Genomic DNA, 21,703 nt, shown 5'->3' on the forward strand with positions numbered 1-21,703 from the left:
GATCACTTCTTGCAAGGAGGACAACCCTAGCTCGCCTGCAGCATTCCTCCTATGCTAGAACCATGGGTCATACTCCTCAACCGCCAACATAATCTTGAGGTAAAGGTCACGTTTCATTCTGGATCTGCATGAACAATGAGCATTAGACACCTCACACATATATCAGTGAATACTACTTACACAAGAGAGCTTCTATTTATAATAATACATGCGACGAAAAATTTAGTTGGGGTACACCGGGGGATCGACAAAGTAGTCATTGTACAACCTATTATGGCCCTTAAGCTGATTCCGATGGATACGCTGACGACTCGGCACTGAACCATCCTAAGGTCCCCGCTGTGATACCTCCGACTCCGCATGTTAGGCTCTCAGAGTCTCTAAGAACAAAGCATCTTCATCATCGGAAGAGTCATTGGAGGAGAAACACAACTCTCTCGAGTACTGCTTCTAGGATAAACGATGATCTATTTGGTTGGCTTGCATAAGTGAGAGGACCTTAGCCTCATATATAGGGTGAGATGCTGAGCCTTGTGACGGAAGTCACCTCAGTGCCTCCCCTAGAAGCTACTAGTCGTGAGGCTTCCGTTGCAAGATAAGTGGCCTTCCACTATTATAGTGGAAGTCGCATCCGTTTCTTACTTTGCAAGCTAAATTTGGCCCTTTTAATTAAACGACTGATCAAATTTGTAGTTCAATAGTCCCTTAGGAAAATAAATAAATTTGTTTCTGAAAAATAAATGTTAAAAATATCTCATCAATTTTAACCATACAATTCAATAGCTGTTGCAACAGGAACATATGAAAAAAATAATACCACTATAACGGTTATGGCGGTTGAAGAAAAAAGAATTAATATATGAGAGAGAAGATGGTGGATAAGATATAAAGTTTCTACCGAAGATAGATGAAATGAGAGATGCTACCATAATGATAGAAAATATTGTAATAATATTTTGAAGAATGAATTTTTAAAGTAACGGTGGAGTTAGCCTAAGATCATCTCCAACCATATTCCCTTCATTTCGTTTCCTTCCTGATTCTCCTCTCTATTCCTATTCTCTTTATTTTTTCTTATCTCTAACAACTTTCTTTTTGAAGGTATTCATGAAGTGAAATGAGAGAGAATCCTGTTATGAAAAGAATAATCTTAGAAATTCTTTGTATAATGAGAACTGTAAAATAAAATTGTTGAAACACAAAAGGAAAGAAGATTTCTTAATAAAGAGATTCTAGAGGCTAACGAGAATCGATTGAGTATACTCTAACTATACTACGTAGCTAGGTGACGATGATTGAGTCGAAGGACACTGCTTTTAGCCACGTGAGAGTGAGATATAACGTGGCAGTGCCCATGCACGGAAAAAGGTAGCAGACATCACAATTTCATCGTACAATCACCAGCGAAGCAGCAGTACTATCTCGCTGCGTTCCAGAGTGGCACGATGTTATCCATCGGAAAGGCAACAAAGATGCGCAGGAAAAAACGTTTGCAAGAAAGAATCTTTTGCGGACTTTGTTGGACCATTAGCTCGATGATGAAGCGCGTTAGCCTTTGCAGTGTTGGTGCCACCTAGTTCCTGCGCTGCACCATGTTCATTGTAACATGTATAGTTTTGTAGGCCACTTCTAATTCTAGTTTTTTAAGATATTAATTAGGTGTTCAATTAAGTAAAAAGATAATATGATATATTATTTATAGATGAGTGAGAAGTGACTTTTTTTTTCTCATGGAACAAACTATCTTTTTTTATAATCCTAAGATGATTATGGAATATTAAATTATTTTAGAAGATCTCAATAAACAAACACTATACTTCTAGTAGATATTAATAAAAACAAAGCATTATGAGTGACCTTATAGCCACAACGCTATTGTATCGTCAGAATATGAGGTTCTTATGACAGTCATATCTAACATGCAATCGCAGTGTTTAGGACCGTGTATCTTAAAAATATGTTTGATAGAGCTACATCTTCAAAAATTCTTAAAGAAAGATAATTTTTAGCTCGAGAAATTTATAAAGTTACAGCTATAAATAGGGTATTTGGATGAACCATCTTATTTCTATGTAAATTTAAAATAGTAGTTTAAACTATCTTTCTATAGTCTATAATATTAAAATAGAAGCTGAAACATAGTCTATAACATCAAAATAGAAGCCGAAAGTAGGTCTGCCAAACAGTTACTTCACTCGAGGTTCTAACGAACGCGCGCCAGCCTCGTCAAAGTGGCGTAGAAGGCAGAACCACACCGGCCGAGTCGGGCGACCAAGATCCGCAGAGAAACGAACGAATCGGAACCGCGGAGCTGCGGTGGAATTCCGTGCCCAAGTCGCCCGCGCGCCGCGCGTGGCTTGCGTCGGCGGAGTTAGGCGGCGCTTTTGACCTGCCTGCACCGGGGAGACGGCAGAGACGGCACCGAACCATATCCTGCGGCGCGTGTTATAGCGACGAAAACTTCCAGTAACGGCACGAACGAACCGGCTCGTTACGTTCGTCCGGTCAGCCGATGGCCGGTACCGTGCGGGAGTTAGGAGCGGGTTGACGCATGACGATATGGGCGCGCGCTGGCGGCCGGATGGATGGTGACGAGGAGATAGATAAGGTAAAATCGCAGTTGGATAGGGAACTTTCAACTTTGTTCTCTTTTGGTCCGGTCCAGTGAATTTGAGATAGGAGTTTAGCTTTCGCCCCCAAATCTCACTGCAAGTGGTGGTGGGGAGTGGACGATGGTAGATCTAGCTTGTTTGTTCCTCCTCCTGGGGTCCCACGAAACAAAGCAAAGGGGACAAAGAGAAGAGGCCCTGTCACGGCCACGAAAATTGGCATCAGAGTCGCATCTTGATTCCTGCTCTGCCAACGTGTTACGAAGAGTGGCAAGAGTGTATAAGAGACATGCTTGAGTGCTTGACTGTTTCTGTTTGCTAATGATCGCTCTAGACGTTAGTTCCGTGGAAGATCTTGTTTGTATGCGGAAATAACCTGCTCTGAATGATGATGATAGATCGATGTTGCGCGGATGAACGGGAACCAGAAACCGAAAGGGCATGTGTGGTGTTGAAGAAGGAGCGGGGCGGGGTCGCTGTTGGCGGCGAGGGACGTGACGCTGCAGCCCACCCAAACCGTCCATTGGTGGTCCGGGCATTCCCGTTCTCCCCTCACCTGCCTGCCCTGGTGCATGTCGGCCGTCTCGATCGGGTCCGTTCGGGGGGATCCTAGGATCCACAAGGAATCCACGCTTCAATGCGACCCTGATGGCGAGGCCGGCGCGACATGTCCGGGCGCCGGACATGTGCCTCACGCGCTGCCGCATCAACGGAGCATCATCAGGTCAGGCTGCTCCCATGCGCGCACGGGCCGGTGGTTTCAGATAACGACAAGGATGTGATGAACAGCAATCGACTCTTGAGTGCTAGCTACTAGGATTTTTTTGAAAAAAAAAAGATCAAAAGAAGTAGGATGTTCCAGGAATAAGCTGGACTAAATATGGAGAATACCGACATATTCCAAACTCCATATTTTAATGGCCAAAGCAATCCGAACATTCGAGCTAAGGGCTTCTTTCTATAAGCTTCTGCTTGTGGACTTTTTAAAAAAGCTATGTTTTTATTAGTATGAAAAACTATTTTTAAAAATAGATTGTTAATTTCTACAATAATTTTTTAGCTTTTTAACATATAGTGTCAAAAATAGTTTCTTCAGAATAATTCTGACTTCTGACTTGTAAGCAGCAGAAACAAAACTGAAAGCAAGAATCAAACAGAACCTAACTAACGGTGGTCTGGGTGCCTAACATCCGTATCAAGATCGTGATGCCGTTTCCGAGCGATTATTCAAAATCGAGAATTGACACATGCCGAACCAGTCAGTTGAATTTTTGAGCTGCTCCTTAGATCCTAGCTACATTTGTTGACTTGACACCTACGTACTAACCGAACTTATATGGATATACTACCAGTATTTGATTTGATTTCACGCTAGAAAAATAAGGGTGCAAGTTGGTGAGCCTAGGATACCAATAACTATCTTTAGTTCAACCAATAACTAGGAAACACGATAAACTCCTGATTAAGCTTCGGAAACTTAGATGTGCAGACAGGTTAATTAAGCCTGCTAATTTCGTCTGCATTCACATGGCAAATAAATCACATAAATACTCTATAAAAACTTAAATACAAATCTAATTCTCAACTCTGACAATATATTAACTCTTATTTTTAAATATATCAGAGTTTCGGGAAAAACAACTAGAAAAGGGAAAAAGATGTAACCCCACTCCTTTACAGGCTTCCAGCCCAACTTACTTTAGCCCATTAAGTCGAGTCGTCGTAATCCTCGTAACCATCGGCCTAAGATTAACTAGGCCCAGCAACGCATCGAGCCCATTCCAACTTTCCGCCCCAGGCAGCATAGGATCCCCTGCTCCCCGCTGCTCGCGGTGACGCCCTCAGGCTCGGAGGCAGAAGCAGCAGGAGTCGAGGCTCCAGCACGCTCCCGCAGCAGTACAGAGCGAGAGAGCGGACGGGGTTCGGGGCAGTCGCCGGCGCCGGAGATGAAGGAGAGGGGTTCGTCGAGGGCGGCGGTGGACGAGCGCTACGCGCAGTGGAAGTCGCTCATCCCAGTCCTCTACGACTGGTTCGCCAACCACAACCTCGTCTGGCCGTCCCTCTCCTGCCGGTAACCTCCTCGGCCCAACGCACTCCTCCTTCCCTCCGGCTCTCCGTTTCCTTCGTTTCGTGCCTGTAGTCGTCGTTTTCGTGAAGACTCCTGCCGGATTAGGGTTTCGGTGGTGGAGGTCGTCCGCCGTCCGTGTCTAGGGTTTTGGACTTTTGGTCCGTGGCTGTGCTTGCGGTGGTTCCAGATCTGTCGCGTTGTTGGTGCCTTGGTGGGGATGGCGTGGGGTGGGGTGGGAATGGTGGAGCTGGGTGCCTGGGTTAGCTTTTTTCGATGCTAGGGTTTATGAGCGGGGGTTTTTGGCGGGCTGTGACTGTTTGAGCTGGCATTTTGGAGCCTATGTGTTCATGCAATTCTTGCTGTACTGAGTCACGGAGCTGCTTGGACAGGGAGGAATTGGGATCCAATTTTAGTTTAAATCTGAACTAAATCCCAAAAATTCCTTGAGCAACATCCTCTTTCCAGACATGGCCTAAGTTTTGTGGGCTAGTGGACTGGTGCTCGTCAATTTCTTGATATGATTACTTGTTATCGATTAGAGCGGGAACATGACGGTGGTGATATGCGTTATGTGCATCAGAGTTGTGCCGCATTCTGTTATCGCACCAGATATTTTGATGCTAATGATAAATATCGAAGATTAACTGCATTCTGTTTTTAATCAAGCTGCTTGGATTTTTTTTATCTTCATCTTACTCTGCAACGACAACTGATGATGCTGATCCTTGGTTGGTCGAGAACAGGTGGGGTCCGCAGTTTGAGAAAGCTACCTACAAGAATCGTCAGCGCCTTTACCTATCTGAGCAGGCAAGTGCGTCTGCAAGTATATATTATTTTAGCAGTCTAGAGATGCTATGAAACTCAAGCTAATTGTGAAGTTTGAAGAAGTATATGTTGTTGATGCTTAGGAAAAGCTGGCTAATGAGTATGTATGTTTTCTTTTTCTGGAGCTAACTGTAGGATTTGCTCTTCTTGCTATGGTTTCAGACTGATGGGAGCATGCCTAATACTCTGGTCATCGCAAATTGTGAAGTCGTCAAACCAAGGGTTGCAGCTGCGGAGCATATCTCGCAGGTTAGTTGTTGTATTGATGAATGATGACAGTTTTGTTCTGTCAAAAGCAGAAATGCATGAGTTTTTAGCTGCATGTACTTATGTTTATCCTGCCTGCTAAGTATCCCTTAGTTCCTGTCTGCCCGCATTTGTTTGATCTTTGATGTCAGTTTCTTCTCATCTCAATATAATCAGACGCTTTAACTTGTGCTTATCAAAGTTATGCCTAATCTTCTTTAGCATGGTACTATAGTACTAGACCTGATGGAAAAGGAACATGTTTATTTTCATGTCTTGTGGTAAGGGCATACATGAACATATTTGTTCTGTACTATTTATTCTGTCCATATTTATGTACTGAATTCCTGTCTATTGTATTGTAACCATGGTGCCTCTTGAAAATTCCTAGTGTTACATTGACTTTTCGACAGAGCCTAGAAATTTCTGGTTTGCAATGGAGCTGACCAGATATCTACCTGTTTGTCGTAGTTTAATGAGGAAGCACGATCACCTTTTGTGAAGAAGTATAAGACTATAGTTCATCCGGGCGAGGTAAGAACTGTATTTCTTTTTTGTTCGAGTTGGGACTATCTTGCATTTTTTTTAATATTTACATGTTGCTTGTCCTATGTTGTGGAACTTGATTTCTCTTTAGCTTAATCAATGTATGTTGTATACTTCAATTTGATTTTTCTTTGGTCCCTTGTAGACCTTGCTTTTGTTTTTTGGGATCGGCGTTGCAGTCTTGCTGTGCAGCTTCCTTTCCTATCTACAGTGTAGTGGTTAATGCTTTGATTGATATGTTCAACTGGATGGTTGATGATTTTCTTATTATTTTTTCATCATGCAAACAGGTTAACAGAATCAGGGAGCTTCCGCAGAACAGTAAGATCATAGCCACTCACACCGACAGTCCAGATGTACGTCTGACCTGTTTATACTGCTGCTTAATGCTTGTGAAGGAACCAATATCACCCTAACTATTCCAGTGAGATGTGATGGGTTTAGAGTGTAAGCCTTTCTTCCATTGACATTCAGGTACTTATTTGGGATGTTGAGGCCCAACCAAACAGACATGCTGTCCTTGGAGCAACTGAATCTCGCCCTGATTTGGTATGATTTCCTTATCCAGTTCAATCTGCCAGTTGTACTCTTTTCAGGCACAAGGTTTACTAGCCCGAACTGTTTGTCAGATTTTAACGGGACATCAGGAAAATGCTGAATTTGCGCTTGCCATGTGTCCGGCAGAACCATATGTACTATCTGGAGGTTAGCAGATTTTCATCTTGTTATTTGTATCTTCCTTCCCCTTCCCTTCTTGGATTCAACTATTTATCCAGTCTCTTTGAACATCTTGAGAATCAAGCCATCTCCATGGAACTTTTATCGAGTTAACATTTTCCCTTGTTGCATTGACAAGTGCCCTTTCCCCTTGGATGTTTATCCTTCTCACAATAAAGCAACTGCACCGGACTACCTTTTTCATTTAATTACTTGCTTTTTTTATCCTGTGTCCTAGGATTTGCATATCAAGCTATGTTTGATATCCTAGAATGTGTGCCTGTTTTTATGAGGTTTAACAAATACATTGCAATAGAAACTGGTAGTTAATTTTATTTTACGGAGATAGTGTCCATGTCCAAGATGTCACTTTGTTATGACTCAATATAGTAACACTATTTGATAAGTCTTGTGCTATTCAGAACGCCCGCGCATATGCTTGTATCAGTTTCTTTCTATACTAAAGTATAGGCATCATCACAGTTTATAATTAAATGATTTGTCTTTTAACATGTTGATTTTTTCTGAACTTGCACATTTGTGTTTGCTTGTTTTTAGAGTGCACAACCATGTTATTTTGGCCCTTGTAGTTGAGAACTTAACTTTACATTTCATGGAAACTTGTGCATGCAAGCGTGGACAAGTCCAGTCCTGATTGAGCTGGCTGAGAGATGTCACGTCAACTTCAAGACACATACAGAAAAGAAGTTAAAATAGAACCTAATCACTGTATCAGCCAAATAGAACCTAATCACTGTATCATCCAATGTGATAACTAAATGTGTTACGCTGCTGATTTAGTTGAATTTGTCCTAACTTGGATCATTTGAAAAAGTTTTTGGGACTATTAGATCTGTTTTCCAGTATTACAAATAACATACCCTAGGGATACAACAGTCTTTTAATTTGTTTAAATATTGTGCTGTGATAACTTGAGTTTTGGTTCAAATGCAAATCTTAAATAGGAAAGGACAAGTCTGTCGTCCTGTGGAGCATCCAAGACCACATATCTGCCCTTGGGGATTCCTCAAAAACAGAGGCTTCCCCTGGAGCATCAGGCAGCAAGCAGTCTGGTAAAACTGCAAATGAAAAGGATAGTCCTAAAGTCGATCCTCGAGGTGTATTCCATGGCCATGACAGCACTGTTGAAGATGTTCAGTTCTGCCCTTCTAGGTAAATAGCCTACTCCGTTTTTCTGGTTGCCTTCAAGGCATTGGATGGATGGAGATCACTAGCATATGTATTCAATCCAGGCTTAGCATTGTGATTGCTAATAATAAATTAATAGTAGCTGTCTTCGCTGTGAACATATATTTTACATGACATTTTTTTTATCCTTTTTGTTTTATCTTCATACCTTTTTTTTTTTGGGATGAAGCGCACAGGAGTTCTGTAGTGTGGGTGATGATGCTTGTCTTATTCTCTGGGATGCTCGGACTGGTACTGGCCCAGCTGTTAAGGTGACATTCTTCTCTATCTCGAGTGGATTAACTATGTTTTTGGCAGAAGTTTGAATGTATTACCTCTTTGTTCGTTATAGCATCACTTAAGTTGAAGAGGTGATGGTCACATTGGCCATTAACACGACCAAGCGATTCATAATGGTCAATTGGTGCCTCACCTGGAATGTTTTATTCGGTCCAATGAACCTGATATTTTATTAAATTGCATGACACTTCTGCTTCTGATTCTGTTTCCTCTAATATTTGTGCATTTTCATTAACTTGGTAGACATATAATGCCTTGGAACGAATCAGTCTGTGACTGTGATTTGATGGGTCTAGTCAAGTAGATTTTGTTAAGTTACATTTTTACCCAGTTCCAAAGAGGCTGATGTATGATTTTTAATATGGCACACCTTTTTCTTTCTCAGCATATGGAGTGACTCAATTCAATATATTATGCTAAAGCCTTTTCATTCTTGGTTTCCAGGTTGAGAAAGCACACAGTGGAGACGTTCATTGTGTTGATTGGAACCCCCTTGATGTTAACTATATCTTAACCGGGTATGGTGACATGAAGGCATAGTTCTGTGTAACGTGAAGATTTCCATATTCCTTCATCGGTTATTTACACATTTGAGTATTTGATATTTCAGTTCTGCTGATAACTCTGTCCGTATGTGGGATCGGCGAAATCTGGGTACTGGAGGAGCTGGTTCACCAATTCACAAATTTGAGGGTCATAAAGCTGCTGTTCTTTGTGTTCAGGCATGGCGAGAGAATATATTTTATGTTCTCTTTGTGTAGATATGGTTACTTACATGATATTTCTTGACGCTTTCTGGATGTAATTCATACCTTATGCATTTCAGTGGTCACCTGACAAAGCATCTGTTTTTGGAAGCTCTGCGGAAGATGGTTTCTTAAATGTTTGGGATCATGAGAAGGTATCCACTTGCCGAACTATTATGTCCCTTCTGAGATACTCCTGCACAACAGTTGGTGATGGGGGTTCCGTCGCCAGTTGATTTTCTCATATACTTTTTTTTCTGGCCTGATTAATTAAAGTTTTTTGTGATATCAGGTCGGAAAGAAGAAAAATACAAATTCACCAGCTGCGCTTTTCTTTCAACATGCTGGTCATAGGTATGCTGTCTCAGTATGAAACTAATCCTTTATATATGTGTGATACATGAAACTCAAAAACCTACCCTTTCTCTTTGTTCAAATGGTGATGTCACTACCATATTTTTCATACTGTACACTTTGTCAGGGATAAGATTGTAGACTTCCACTGGAATTCATCGGATCCTTGGACGATTGTGAGTGTCTCTGATGATGGTGAGAGCACTGGTGGAGGTGGAACATTGCAGGTACTTCTCTTTCTTGCTGTTGTGCAAGTTTGGTATGAATTACAAGACGAAATTGAACTGTATTATCATAGTTGAAGCTACTAGACCTAGTCTATGTTTCCCTTGTCCTGTATTCTGTCTGGTCTGTTCTTACGGTTGTTTTATTTGTACAGATATGGCGCATGAGTGATTTGATCTACCGCCCAGAGGAGGAAGTTCTTACGGAGCTGGAGAATTTCAAATCTCACTTGGCCAGCTGCACTCCGAGGACTTGAAGTATGTGATTATCTGTGGAATCCAGTCCTGTGAAAATTGCGAGTAGGTATTCTAGTTCCCTGGCCATTAGTACGGCCTCTGTTGACATTGACTTTCTGATGCTCCTAGGGCTGTACCCTTGAGGAGCTTATGTTAAAACTTGTTGTATGACTAAAATCCAGTATGTTCGTCAACGTAGCAGAGGTGGATTTCTATGTAGCCTGTAGGTTGACTATTGGGATATTGGTACAATTTATTTGGTAAGATTCTATTGGATCTGATGAGATTTCTGTAATGGGCTTTGCCTTGATGGTTTGATTTGATGGTTTAATCTGATGTATTGAGTGTGGTGTTATTGATTATATTCGTTGGCATGTCGTTCCATCAATTGAAGGGCCACTCCTATCTCTGTATTTGAGCTGGTTGTGACTCGCATGTCGTTCCAAGACGTGTGATTGTTGAGGCTGCAGAAATTATATGCGAACATGCTCTATAGAGCTTGTTTGCGATTGATGTGTTACTTTACAGGAATCTAATAATGGGAGTAGTTGTTTACTTTTATGGCCCTATTTGGAAAGGGGTTTACTAGAAGCTTAAATCCTAAAATTTCCTAGAGCATCCCCCTCTTCCAAACAGGATCTATAAGTCGTTTTTATACCTGAAACAAAAAATGGCAATGCTTCTAAAAAAACAGAGCTGCTAGCGTTCCGACGTTGATGGATCGGATGCTTAATGGTCTGTTACAACACCGAAAAATAATGTTTGTAACAACAAAATGATTGTTTATAACATCAAAAGATATGTATCAAAATAGCATATCATATATATCCGATTTAGAAGATTTTTTTTTACCGTAACATTACAGCTTATTTTATATAATATTTTTATGCAAAACTTAGGTATAACTAAAAAATAGCTATGGTAATAAATTTTTATAATATCTAAAACATTAAATTTGAACATATATAATATTGGAAATACGAAAATATATGAATTAACTTAAATAGATAGTTTTTCCGGATCCAGATCTGTACGCAAGAGATTATGAGATACAACATATAAAAATAACTATTCTAATACATTTTTATAACGTCTAAAATATTAAATTTGAATATGTAAAATGTTAGAGATGCGAGGATACATAAATTAACTCAAACTGATAATGTTTTTATGCCAGCTCAATCAAAGTGTCCGATACGTCCAAACAGCTGGGCCATAAAATTAAAAAAAATAGCTTAATGCAAGCTGCTCCTTGAAATTGGATTTAGGTCTCGTTTATTTGTGCTTTTACCAGCTGTGATTTCTTTAAAAGCCTGTTTCTAGTATAAACATATTTATACTTGTTTCTGGTTTCTTAGATTTTTATAGTAGTAAAGATTATTTTTCTTATAAAAACTAGTACAAACATATTATTTATTTAGACTTCTGTTTTTTAATAAGCAGAAGATGCTAACAAAGCCCAAACAAAGGGCTGTGCACGGCGTGGTGCGATCGAATCTGCCGCGTCGGAGCAGTTTTTTATTTATTTAAAAAAACCAATTTTCTTTTGCGTTGAGGAGGCCGTGCGATCGCAGTGGTACCACTACTGCTGTACTGTACTACTGCTACTGGAGTACTGCTAGCTGCTGCTACTGGGCTCCTGCAGTGGACCTGACTCAGTGACTCCTGAGGCGGCAGCTAGTAATATAATGGTACTGACATGTAAGGCCTGCACTCCTGCCTTCCCCTAACCTGCGTACATGCATGCGCAGGGTGAGAAAAGTGAAAAGAAAAGGGTGGACTGTTCAAGCTCCAGGAGCTCGAGAAGGACATGACAACAGAGATGAAGAAGGATGGTGCACAGTGAAACCCAATTTCTCGTGGTACAAGGTGAGATCCTCTTCATTCAACGAATCAAGGGCTCACCAACCAGGAGATCACATTGCTGCCTCTGTACGATACCGAGAGACGACCCAGGTAAATGTTTCTCAACTGCCTTGCTCGTGATTACAAAGTGGCTCAATGTAGGGACCCAACTAGGTGTTGGCAATGCAGGAATTGGAGCCATCACGCCGCCGCTTGAAACTGTGCTTTCAAGGCTCAGCCACCAGCGTCCCTTCAGCCTTCTTATTATACCAGAACCTCTCGCTCCTCTGCGTCCTCACATTAGACTTCATCAAGCTCCAACAAACAAGCTTTGCTTGTAAACCAACCACCTACATCCCAACTATCACCAGCAAATCCTCACCGCCACTTTGACAAGCTCATGGCAACCTTCCCAGGAGACCCTTCTGTGCGCCCCTCTAGGAGTTCGCGGCGGCCTCGACGACGGGGTAGGGGCCAGGAACCTTGATGACATTGTCACGTCCTAAAATCCGTAATTGTGTGTTTTAATCCTAAAACATGCAATTTCAGCTTCATGTTCCAGTTTGGGTCACTGGAGCACCTCACTTTGAATCAATGAGGTGGGAGAAGGAAAATCTAAGAGAAATAAAAGAGCTAGAAGCAAGTCTGGACTTTCCTCTAGGTAAATGGGGCCCACTTGGGTGGAAAATATCTCTCTATAGGTGGGCAACAACACTCTCTCTCCCCCCTAAAAAGCTTGCCCATACGTACTACTCACCCACTCCACCAGATAAGGCTTTTTGAGGAAGCAAGTTGGAGTTGGCTGTCTCTCACTCTCTCTTTTAGGCTCCATTTTTCCCCTTTTGGATCCCTACCTCTGGGAGCAAGATCAAGGTACGTATGTGGTACTCACCTGACCACCAGCTCAGGGACTACTCGTCCATCCAATTCATTTTCAGTTTCCCCGAAGGAATTCGAGCTGGTTCTGAACTTGTTTGGTGTTCTTTGGGAGAAGCAAGGAAGCAGCAGTTTTTCCTCTCTTCTCCAAGCCATTTTCCGTCGTTTCCTCCTTCAACTGGCGGTCACCAACCTCAGCAAGGGACCTTAGGTGAGTCTGCTAGGCTCCCATGGCAAGTATGCTCATTTTTGGTTGGATAGATCTTGATTCTGGAACTAGGGTTGCAAAGTTCTTAAAGTTCTGCAGTCTGGGAACAAATGAGGATTTATGTGGATTTGAGTTAGGAATCATGTTGCTAGGCGGTTGAGCAAAGTCTAGACCCTGTACACCCTTCTAGGCATTTTTACTTTTGATTTAGAGAGACTCCCAGGTTAGTTTAGCTCAGTTTTTCCCTTCGTAATGGCAGCTGTTCTGGAGCTGCGCGAGGCTGATTTTACTGTAGCGCCGAGTACTGTTCACCCGAGCACCCCGGGTACTGTTCACCGAGCACCCCCTGATACTGTTCACCGACGACCCCCGGGTACTGTTCACCCCCGAGCACTCCCGAGCACCCCGGGTACTGTTCACCCGACGACCCCCGGGTACTGTTCACCCGAGCACGAGCTCAGTCACCGCGAGCACTCCCGAGCACCCCGGGTACTGTTCACCCGACGACCCCCCGGGTACTGTTCACCCGAGCACGAGCTCAGTCACCGCGAGTACTCCCGAGCACCCCGGGTACTGTTCACCCGACGCCCCCGGGTACTGTTCACCCGAGCACGAGCTCAGTCACCGCGAGCACTCCCGAGCACCCCGGGTACTGTTCACCCGACGACCCTCGGGTACTGTTCACCCGAGCACCCCCCGAGCACCCCGAGCACGGTCGACCCCGAGGACCCCCGGGTACTGTTCACCGAGCACCCCCGGGTACTGTTCACCCGACGACCCCCCGGTACTGTTCACCCGAGCACCCCCGGGTACTGTTCACCCGAGCACCCCCCGAGCATCCCTGTACTGTTCACCCCGAGCACCCGAGCACGGTCGATCCCGAGCACCCCCGGGTACTGTTCACCCCGGGTACCCCCGTGAGTACTGTTCATCCCGGGCACCCGAGCACGGTTTATAAGGCTTTCCTGATAGCTGATAGCTTGTAAAATTCGTAGATAATTCGTAGGGACTCCAAACTTTTTGAGACCACTTGGAAAATTCTGGTTTGGTCAGTACGATCTTGGAATAATATTGTCATGTATTGTGGAGCATATTTTTCTTACATGATCGCATTTCATACATGCTCATTACATTGCACGCGTTGCTCTCTGTAGTGAACGCCGATCCGTCGATCCCGGAGGCCGTGGGCGATCGTGAGGCGTCCCACCTTTCTGATTCAGGGCAGCAAGGCAAGCATCGTTCATATTGCACCGTGTCTACTTGAAATTTTAATATGTTATCTACGCTTATGTATACATTGCATGTGTCGGGTACTGAGTTGGGTAGAACCTATGCCGATGCATTATCCCATTTCGGTCACGTGTCATGTGTTGTTCCTAGGAGCCTAGTGGTGTCATCGAGGTCTAATTTTAGTTCGCTATGCTTAGTGGTACTTAGGCTTTCCGGTAGAAGTCGACGACGGCGTCCACCGTTGTCGCGAGCCTAGGACTTATTACTTGTTCACACTTATGGTTGTGTTGATGATGAGTCGGTTTGGTGAGTGGTGAGTTGAGACGAGGTGTGGGCGGTGTTAGGGGTGTCATCTGCTCACGAGGAGTCCTCAGGCAGTTCGGGAAGGGAACCCGGACACCGTAGACCGCTTGCACCGGTTAAGCACCGATCATCGGTGTAGTCGGCTTTAGCACATACCTTACTCACCACATGCTGATATAATGGTAGGCGAGCCGATTACCTTCGCAGACGTGGTCATGTGGGCCTCGTCATAGACGGTGTGAGTCCGGTTTGAGTCCGGCTTTTAGCGGTATTAGTTTGCTCGGGGAGTAGTTCTAATACCGCCGTGCCGAGCTATGGTTGATCCACATGGTTGGGCCTGGTTGGGAAAGGTTGTCACGGGTACCCCCTTGTGCGCATCTTAGCGGGTGGCACAAGCCGTATGGTCCCTGTGTCGTGTGGGTCCAGGAGTATCCCCCTGCAGGGTGTATAATCAGTTCGAGCTGCCGCGCTCTCGGTCATGAGCATCGCTATCGCTTATCTCCACCGAGCGACCATGTTTTGGTCGTAGAGTTTCGATGTGGGTTGTGGCATGGTTGGATTGGGGTGGTTTGGTCGGTATGTGGTTGGTGGTTTGGTGGGAATGGTTTGCTTTTATACACTTGTTGTTATATATCGGTTTTGATCAGTTGGTTGGCAGGGTTTGGGTCGGTGGTTGGTTAAGTCAGTTGCTTACACCTAGAGTCTAGGTTGCTTACCGCTTAATGAACTTAAACATGTCTTAATCCTTGCTACAGCTTTAAATGCATGATCCTTGGAGTCGAGAATATATATACTCATACTGTGTAAGACTTGCTAGTACCTTCGTACTAAGGGTGCTGCCCTTAAGTTGTTTTCAGGTCCGCAGGTTGGCGAGGAAGAGGCGGTGTTCGGCTACTTTGTGCCTGCCGATCAGGGTGGCGGGCAGGAGTAGCACCTTCTACTCCGAACTCCGGCGCTTGTGGTATGGAGCCTAAGGGCATACGGCTCCATATTCTTTTGTTGTATAGGTTTATCTTCCGCTGCGTAGTTGTTGTTGTTCCTCTTTTGTTGTAAATTGTGGAAGCAGTTGCTTGTTTAATAATGGTAATCCAGTTTAATTATTTGCTCTCTATTAAACTGTGTTGTGATATTTGAGTTGGAAGGCATGTGTTCCGATCCTGGACGCAAAACACGTGCCGGGACTACCGGAATGGTATTCTGGTTAATCGTCGAGGTTGTGATTATGAATAATAATCCTCCTGATGATTAATTAGAATACTATTTGGACGGTTCCTCACAGACATGCTTGGCTAGGCCGCTGTTTGTTGGCTTGCTAGCAACAGATGGACAACAACCACGGAGGGCTATCACCTGATTGATGCCAATCTCTCAGGAGTTCGATGTACATGTGCATCAATGCTAGATAATGAAGCATCATCCAAAGACCACCTCCTCATTTTCAACAATCAGTAGATTCGCGACGACATCGTCAGAAGACACCAACTCCTCTATGGAGGAAGAGACTTCCGTTTTACAACATGGAACAAAAGAAGGTATGCTGACGCTTCCAAATTTTATTTTCATGTCAGGCTGAGGATCGAAGGACCTCCTGGTGCATGCCTGCAAAGAAGAGTTTGCTGCATAGGTCATTGGCCGGAGATGCATGGTGCACTACATTGAAGAACACTCCAGGCGACGCGAGCTGACCAGGACCTACGACCTTTGGGCATGGTGTAGCAACCCAAGCCTCATTTCGAAGATTGTGTGGTTGACCATCACTGAACCTGATAGAGAGCTACCACCGACCTCCATCCGGCTACCGATGGTCGACGTCCACGACGATGAGCCCATTGGTCCAAAGAAGGAACAAATGTATTGTCTGTTCATACACCTTGAGGTCATACAAGACCTCACTTTCCTCATCGACAACCTGAACAATGGAGGCAATCAGAGTAGACAGTGGGAGCGCTTGTCGGCTCATAAGTTCGTCAACTTCAACAAGTTGGTGAGCACCTCCCTCACGACCAAGTTGAAGATGAAGAATCACCAAGAGGAGAAGAAGCGCAAGAGGGTCCCGTCGCCCTCTGTGGGCGGCAGCTCTCATCATCCGCGTACGGTGAGTTAACCCCCTCCATCTCATATGACGGCTTCAACTGCTCCACGAATAATGTGGATAGTGAGGCATCCATCTTCCTCATCATAAGGATTACCTCCAATATCTGCAGGATCTTAGAGGAGTGTGACAAGTGGCCCCGACAGCCCATGTTACAACTATGGGTGTGTCAGACACTTTGCACGGGATTGCTCTTTGTCGAAGCCGGGAGCTATGGTGACTGCTCCAAGGCCTTCACTCTCGGTCCAACCCCCTCCCCACGCTTCCAAGATGGCGCACATTCCCAAGCGTGGCTGAGTGAATCACATCACCACCGAGGAAGCTCGGGAGGACGTCAGCATGCTCATTGGTACATTACTTGTGAATTCTCACCTTGCAGTTGTTCTTTTCGATTCAAGAGCATCTCATTCTTTCATCAAGGAGAGTTATGTTTTCGGTCACAATATAGTCACCGAGATCTTACCTTCTACCTTTCACATTGATGCACCAGGTACTAAGTTAAAAACCAACCAAGTTGTTCCTAAGGTTGAAGTATTCGTTGAAGGAGTTTCATTTGCTGCAAATTTGATCGTGTTGGATACTAGGGGAGTTCATGTCTTCCTAGGAATGAATTGGCTAACCAAGTATAGTGCTCATATTGATTGTGCCAAGAGGGTTATTTCCCTCACAAATTCAAAGGGTGTTTGGATTTCTCTTCACCTTGGAGAAGGTGGTCTCCACTTATATGCTTTGACGAGTGTTGCAACCATGCATCTCCTGGATATTCCTGTGGTCTGTAAATTTCCTGATGTCTTCTTAGAAGAGCTGTTAGGAATGCCACCCAACTGAGCAGTGGAATTATCTATTGAGCTTTTGCTCGGTACAGCCCCAATTTCTAAAAGGTCTTATCGGATGCCTCTAAATGAGTTGGCAGAATTGAAGAAGCAAATTCAGGAGTTGCTCTCAAAGGGTTTCATTCGTTCGAGCTCCTCACCTTGGGGATTCCTAGCACTCTTTGTGAAGGACCAAACTCTGTGGATGTGTGTCGACTACCGTCCGTTGAATAAGGTCACTGTCAAGAATAAGTATTCACTTCATCGGATTGATATTTTTGTTTGATCAATTGACTAGTGCCTAGCTTTTCTTCAAGATTGACTTGAGATTGGGCTATCACAAAATAAAGATCTAATCGGAGGATATTTCACAGACGACTTTCTCTACCTGTTACGGGCTCTATGAGTATACAGTTATGTCCTTCGGTCTAACCAATGCACTGGTATTCTTCATGTATTTGATGAACACGATCTTCATGGAGGAACTCGACAAGTTTATTGTGGTTTTCATCAATGCTATTCTCATCTACTACAAGACTGAAGAAGAGCATACCGATCATCTCTGGGTTGTTCTTGGCTGACTTCGAGATCACCGTCTTTATACCAAGTTCAGCAAATTCGAGTTCTGGCTTAAGAAAGTCGCTTTTCTGGGTCATGTCTTATCTAAATACAGTGTTGCCATTGACCCAAGAAAAGTACAAGAGGTTCTCAACTAGGCTCAGCCCAAGAATGTCACAGACATCTGGAGTTTTCTCGGACTAGCAGGTTATTACCACCGGTTCATCGAGAACTTCTCTAAGATTTCCAAGCCCGTAACCGAGCTATTGAAGCAAGAAAGTGTATTTGAGTGGTTGAGTGAATGTGAGTCAACTTTCCAGACTTTGAAGAACCTGCATCACGATTGCTCCCATTCTTGCTTAGCCTGAAGTGGACAAGGATTTCAACATGTATTGTGATGGTTCCCGCATAGGCCTCGGATGTGTCCTCATGCAAGAAGACCGAGTTGTTGCATATGCTTTACGCCAATTGAAGCAGCACAGAAAAATTATCCAACTCATGACTTAGCACTTTCAGCAGTTGTGCACGCTTTGAAGATTTGGCATCACTATCTGCTAGGTAATCTTTGTTGTATCTACACGGATCACAAAAGTATTAAGTATATTGTCACTCAAGCTGATCTGAACATGAGGCAGAGAAGATGGCTCGAGCTGATCAAGGATTACGAGCTGGAAGTTCATTATCACCCCGGTAAGGCGAATGTTGTCGCCGATGCATTGAGTCGAAAGGACCGATGCAATTATCTCTTGCTCCAGCCTAAAGTCTCCACGCCTTGTGATGATTTCTGAAGGCTCAGACTCAAGATGGGTTTGAAGAGATTTCTTGCAAACTTGGAGATCAAATCCACCCTCCTGGATAAAATTAAGGAAGCTCAAAAGGATGATGAGGGCATGTCCTAAATTCGATATAAAATGAAGGAAGGCAAGACTACCTATTTTTCTGAGGATGATCAAGGCATCTTGTGGTTTGGGCAAAGGCTAGTGGTTCCGAAGGTTGATGCATTGAGGAAGAATATTCTGGATGAGGCCTATGATTCTTTGTTGTCTATCCACCTAGAAAGTATCAAGTTATACCAATACATCAACCTAAGATTTTGGTGGACCCGCATGAAGCGTGAAATCGCTCGTTATGTAGCCGAGTATGACAGTTGCCGGAGGGTAAAGCCCGAACACCTCAAGCCAGCTGGTATACTCCAGCCCTTACCTATTCCCTCCTGGAAGTGGGAGGAGGTCAGTATGGATTTCATTGCCAGGTTACCTAAGGCCCCTTAAGGGTATGACTCAATTTGAGTCATCATGGACCGGTTGACCAACTTAGCTTATTTCTTTCCTGTCAAGACCACGTACTTGATCAAGAGATATGCGGAGCTATACCTCACTCAAATTATTTTCCTTCATGGAATTACAAAGAAGATCATCTCCGATCGAGGTACTTAAGTCACCTCACATTTATGGAAGAGCCTTCATGAAGCCATGAGAACTGAGCTCTTCCACAACACCACCTACCATCCTTAGACCGATGGTCAAACCAAGAGGGTAAATCAAATCTTAGAAGATATTTTGCTAGCTTGTGCTCTCACATATGGGAAGAAGTGGGAAATTTGATTGCCGTTTGTTGAGTTCTCCTACAACGATAGCTATCAGTCAAGCATTGGAATGTCTCCATTCGATGCTCTCTATGGCCAAAAATACCGAATGCAATTGAATTAGTCTGAATCCGGTGAAAGGGTTTTTCTAGGCCCGAATTTGGTCAAAGAGGCAGAAGAACATGTTCTGACTATTCACATGTGTCTCCTCACGGCTCAATCTTGTCAAAAAAGTTATGCGAATTATCGATGAGGAGAGCTTGTGTTCACCATTGGAGATTTTGTATATCTCAAGGTGTCACCTCTCAAGGGGATTGTCACACCCTAATTTTCAAATTTTGAAATTCTCTAAAATTTTCCTAGATTTAATTTGAGTTTAAACAAATAGCATAGGATAAAACCTAATTTCTAAATTCAAATTTGAATTAGGAGTATTATTTGTTTGAATGCATTCATGTTGGAGTTAGGCATTTAGGTTTCTGTTTGACTTATTTGAATTGTTTGCTTGAGAAAAGATTTAGCAATGTTTAGAAAATAATAGAAAACAGTTTTGGAAAAAAGAAAAGAAAAGATTAAAACTCCCTCCCAAGCTGCCCTTCCTCCTTTGGCCCACTCTTCCATGCCGGCCCATTCCTTCCCCGCCTCACGCCGCTCCTCCTGGGCCGCGTCGCGCGCCCGAGCCGGCCCAGCCAGCCGCACACGCCCGCGCTCGCTCGTGAACGCACCTTCCGCCGAGCCGCCTTCACCGAGTCGCCGCCAAGTGGGGCCCACACGTCGGAATCGTCTTCCACCCGGACTCCACCGCCATATCCGAGTCGATCTGCCGCCACCTTTGAGAGTCCTGGCCCGTCCCGACCTCCTCTCGCCGTCTATATAACCCCGGCCGTCCCCCTTGGATCTCCCATAGCCAAAACCGCCGAAACCCGAGCCCAAATCACCGAATCACCGAGAGCCTACCGCCGCCGCCATTAGAGCTGACCGAGCTCGCCAACTCGCCAATTCCATCGCACTTTGCCGCCGACTAGCCGCCCAACAGCTCCTCCATCAACCTCTGAACGCGACGGTGCCTTTGTCTTCGCTTCCCGGTCGCCGGAACCCCTCCGCCGACGAGCTCCTGTGCGCCCTGCCTCCCTCACCGCCGCTGGACCTCACTCGTGTCACGCCGCCCGAGGTGAGACCTCAATCGGAATCCCCTTACCCTCCTGAAGCTTATCCGCCGCTCGTCGTCGAAGTCCGAAGTTGGCGACGACCTTTTTCCCTCCGCTCCGGCGAGCCTCCGCCGCGTCTCGAGCCCGGCGCCGCCGTCTTTGATCTATGCCGCCGCCGGTTCTATCCCCAAATGTCCTGAGCCGTCCGATCTATAGCGTATGGTCCCGATTACATACTAGAATACTTCTTCAGCAGCCAGTAGCAAGTTGCCACGTGTCGCCTCTTGAAACACAGTCAGCGCCTTAGCCACGTCACCCTGCCACATCAGTGCCACATGTGCGCCACATCAGCCATATGCCCAATCATCTACCCAGTCAACAATTCAAGCTTTTCCAGTACAAAGATAATTCCAAAAATTCCAGATAATTCCTTTAATGGGTAATTTTGCAGAAAGACCCTAGACTTTTCTGTAATTACCTAAAAGCCCCTGTCTTTTTACAGTTAGTCCCTGAACTTTTTTCATAATTACAAATAGATCCCTCTATTTTTACAAAAAGGTATACTTTTCTATAATTACAATTAAGTCCTTTTCTTAATTAAAATAAACCCTAATCTTGTTTTTAGCTTATCTTTTCCGTCGTAACTCCGATTTAAGCGATTCTTGCGCTGATAGATTCGTTTCTCCGACCTCTATCTTTCTAGATAGGTTTTGTTTTGTTGTTTCTCTGGTTTGTGCTCTGTTCTTAGTATGTTTTGTTTGTGTGCTTTGCCGGTTATTGTGCGATTAGTCGTCAATGCCCCGGATCAGTTTGAAGAATATCAAGACCAGGAGCAAGAATACACTGAGCAACAGCAAGGAGAAGGCAAGTGTCCTTGATCATTTTGAACCTATATTTTTAAATATTTTGTTTTACAAAATTGCATGCAGAGTCAATATAATGAGTAGTCACCTATGTTAGGGTTATCTCTAGATTATCCTTTATCA

At 44.1% G+C, this 21,703-nt stretch overlaps 1 protein-coding gene across 1 annotated transcript; it reads left to right on the plus strand.

The window, feature by feature from the left end:
- The first annotated feature begins 4,424 nt into the window (after positions 1-4,424).
- On the plus strand, positions 4,425-10,355 carry LOC133908585 (WD-40 repeat-containing protein MSI4-like). The gene is made up of 15 exons (XM_062350680.1): positions 4,425-4,680; positions 5,421-5,484; positions 5,665-5,751; positions 6,220-6,282; positions 6,585-6,650; positions 6,769-6,843; positions 6,924-6,999; positions 7,977-8,184; positions 8,390-8,471; positions 8,944-9,017; positions 9,110-9,221; positions 9,326-9,400; positions 9,538-9,599; positions 9,727-9,826; positions 9,979-10,355. The coding sequence occupies exons 1-15, from the start codon at positions 4,556-4,558 to the stop codon at positions 10,078-10,080; spliced, it is 1,371 nt and encodes a 456-aa protein (XP_062206664.1). The 5' UTR covers positions 4,425-4,555; the 3' UTR covers positions 10,081-10,355.
- The last annotated feature ends 11,348 nt before the right edge of the window (positions 10,356-21,703 follow it).

Source organism: Phragmites australis, chromosome 2, assembly GCF_958298935.1.
Source record: "Phragmites australis chromosome 2, lpPhrAust1.1, whole genome shotgun sequence".
In the NCBI taxonomy this organism is placed as follows: Eukaryota; Viridiplantae; Streptophyta; class Magnoliopsida; order Poales; family Poaceae; genus Phragmites; species Phragmites australis.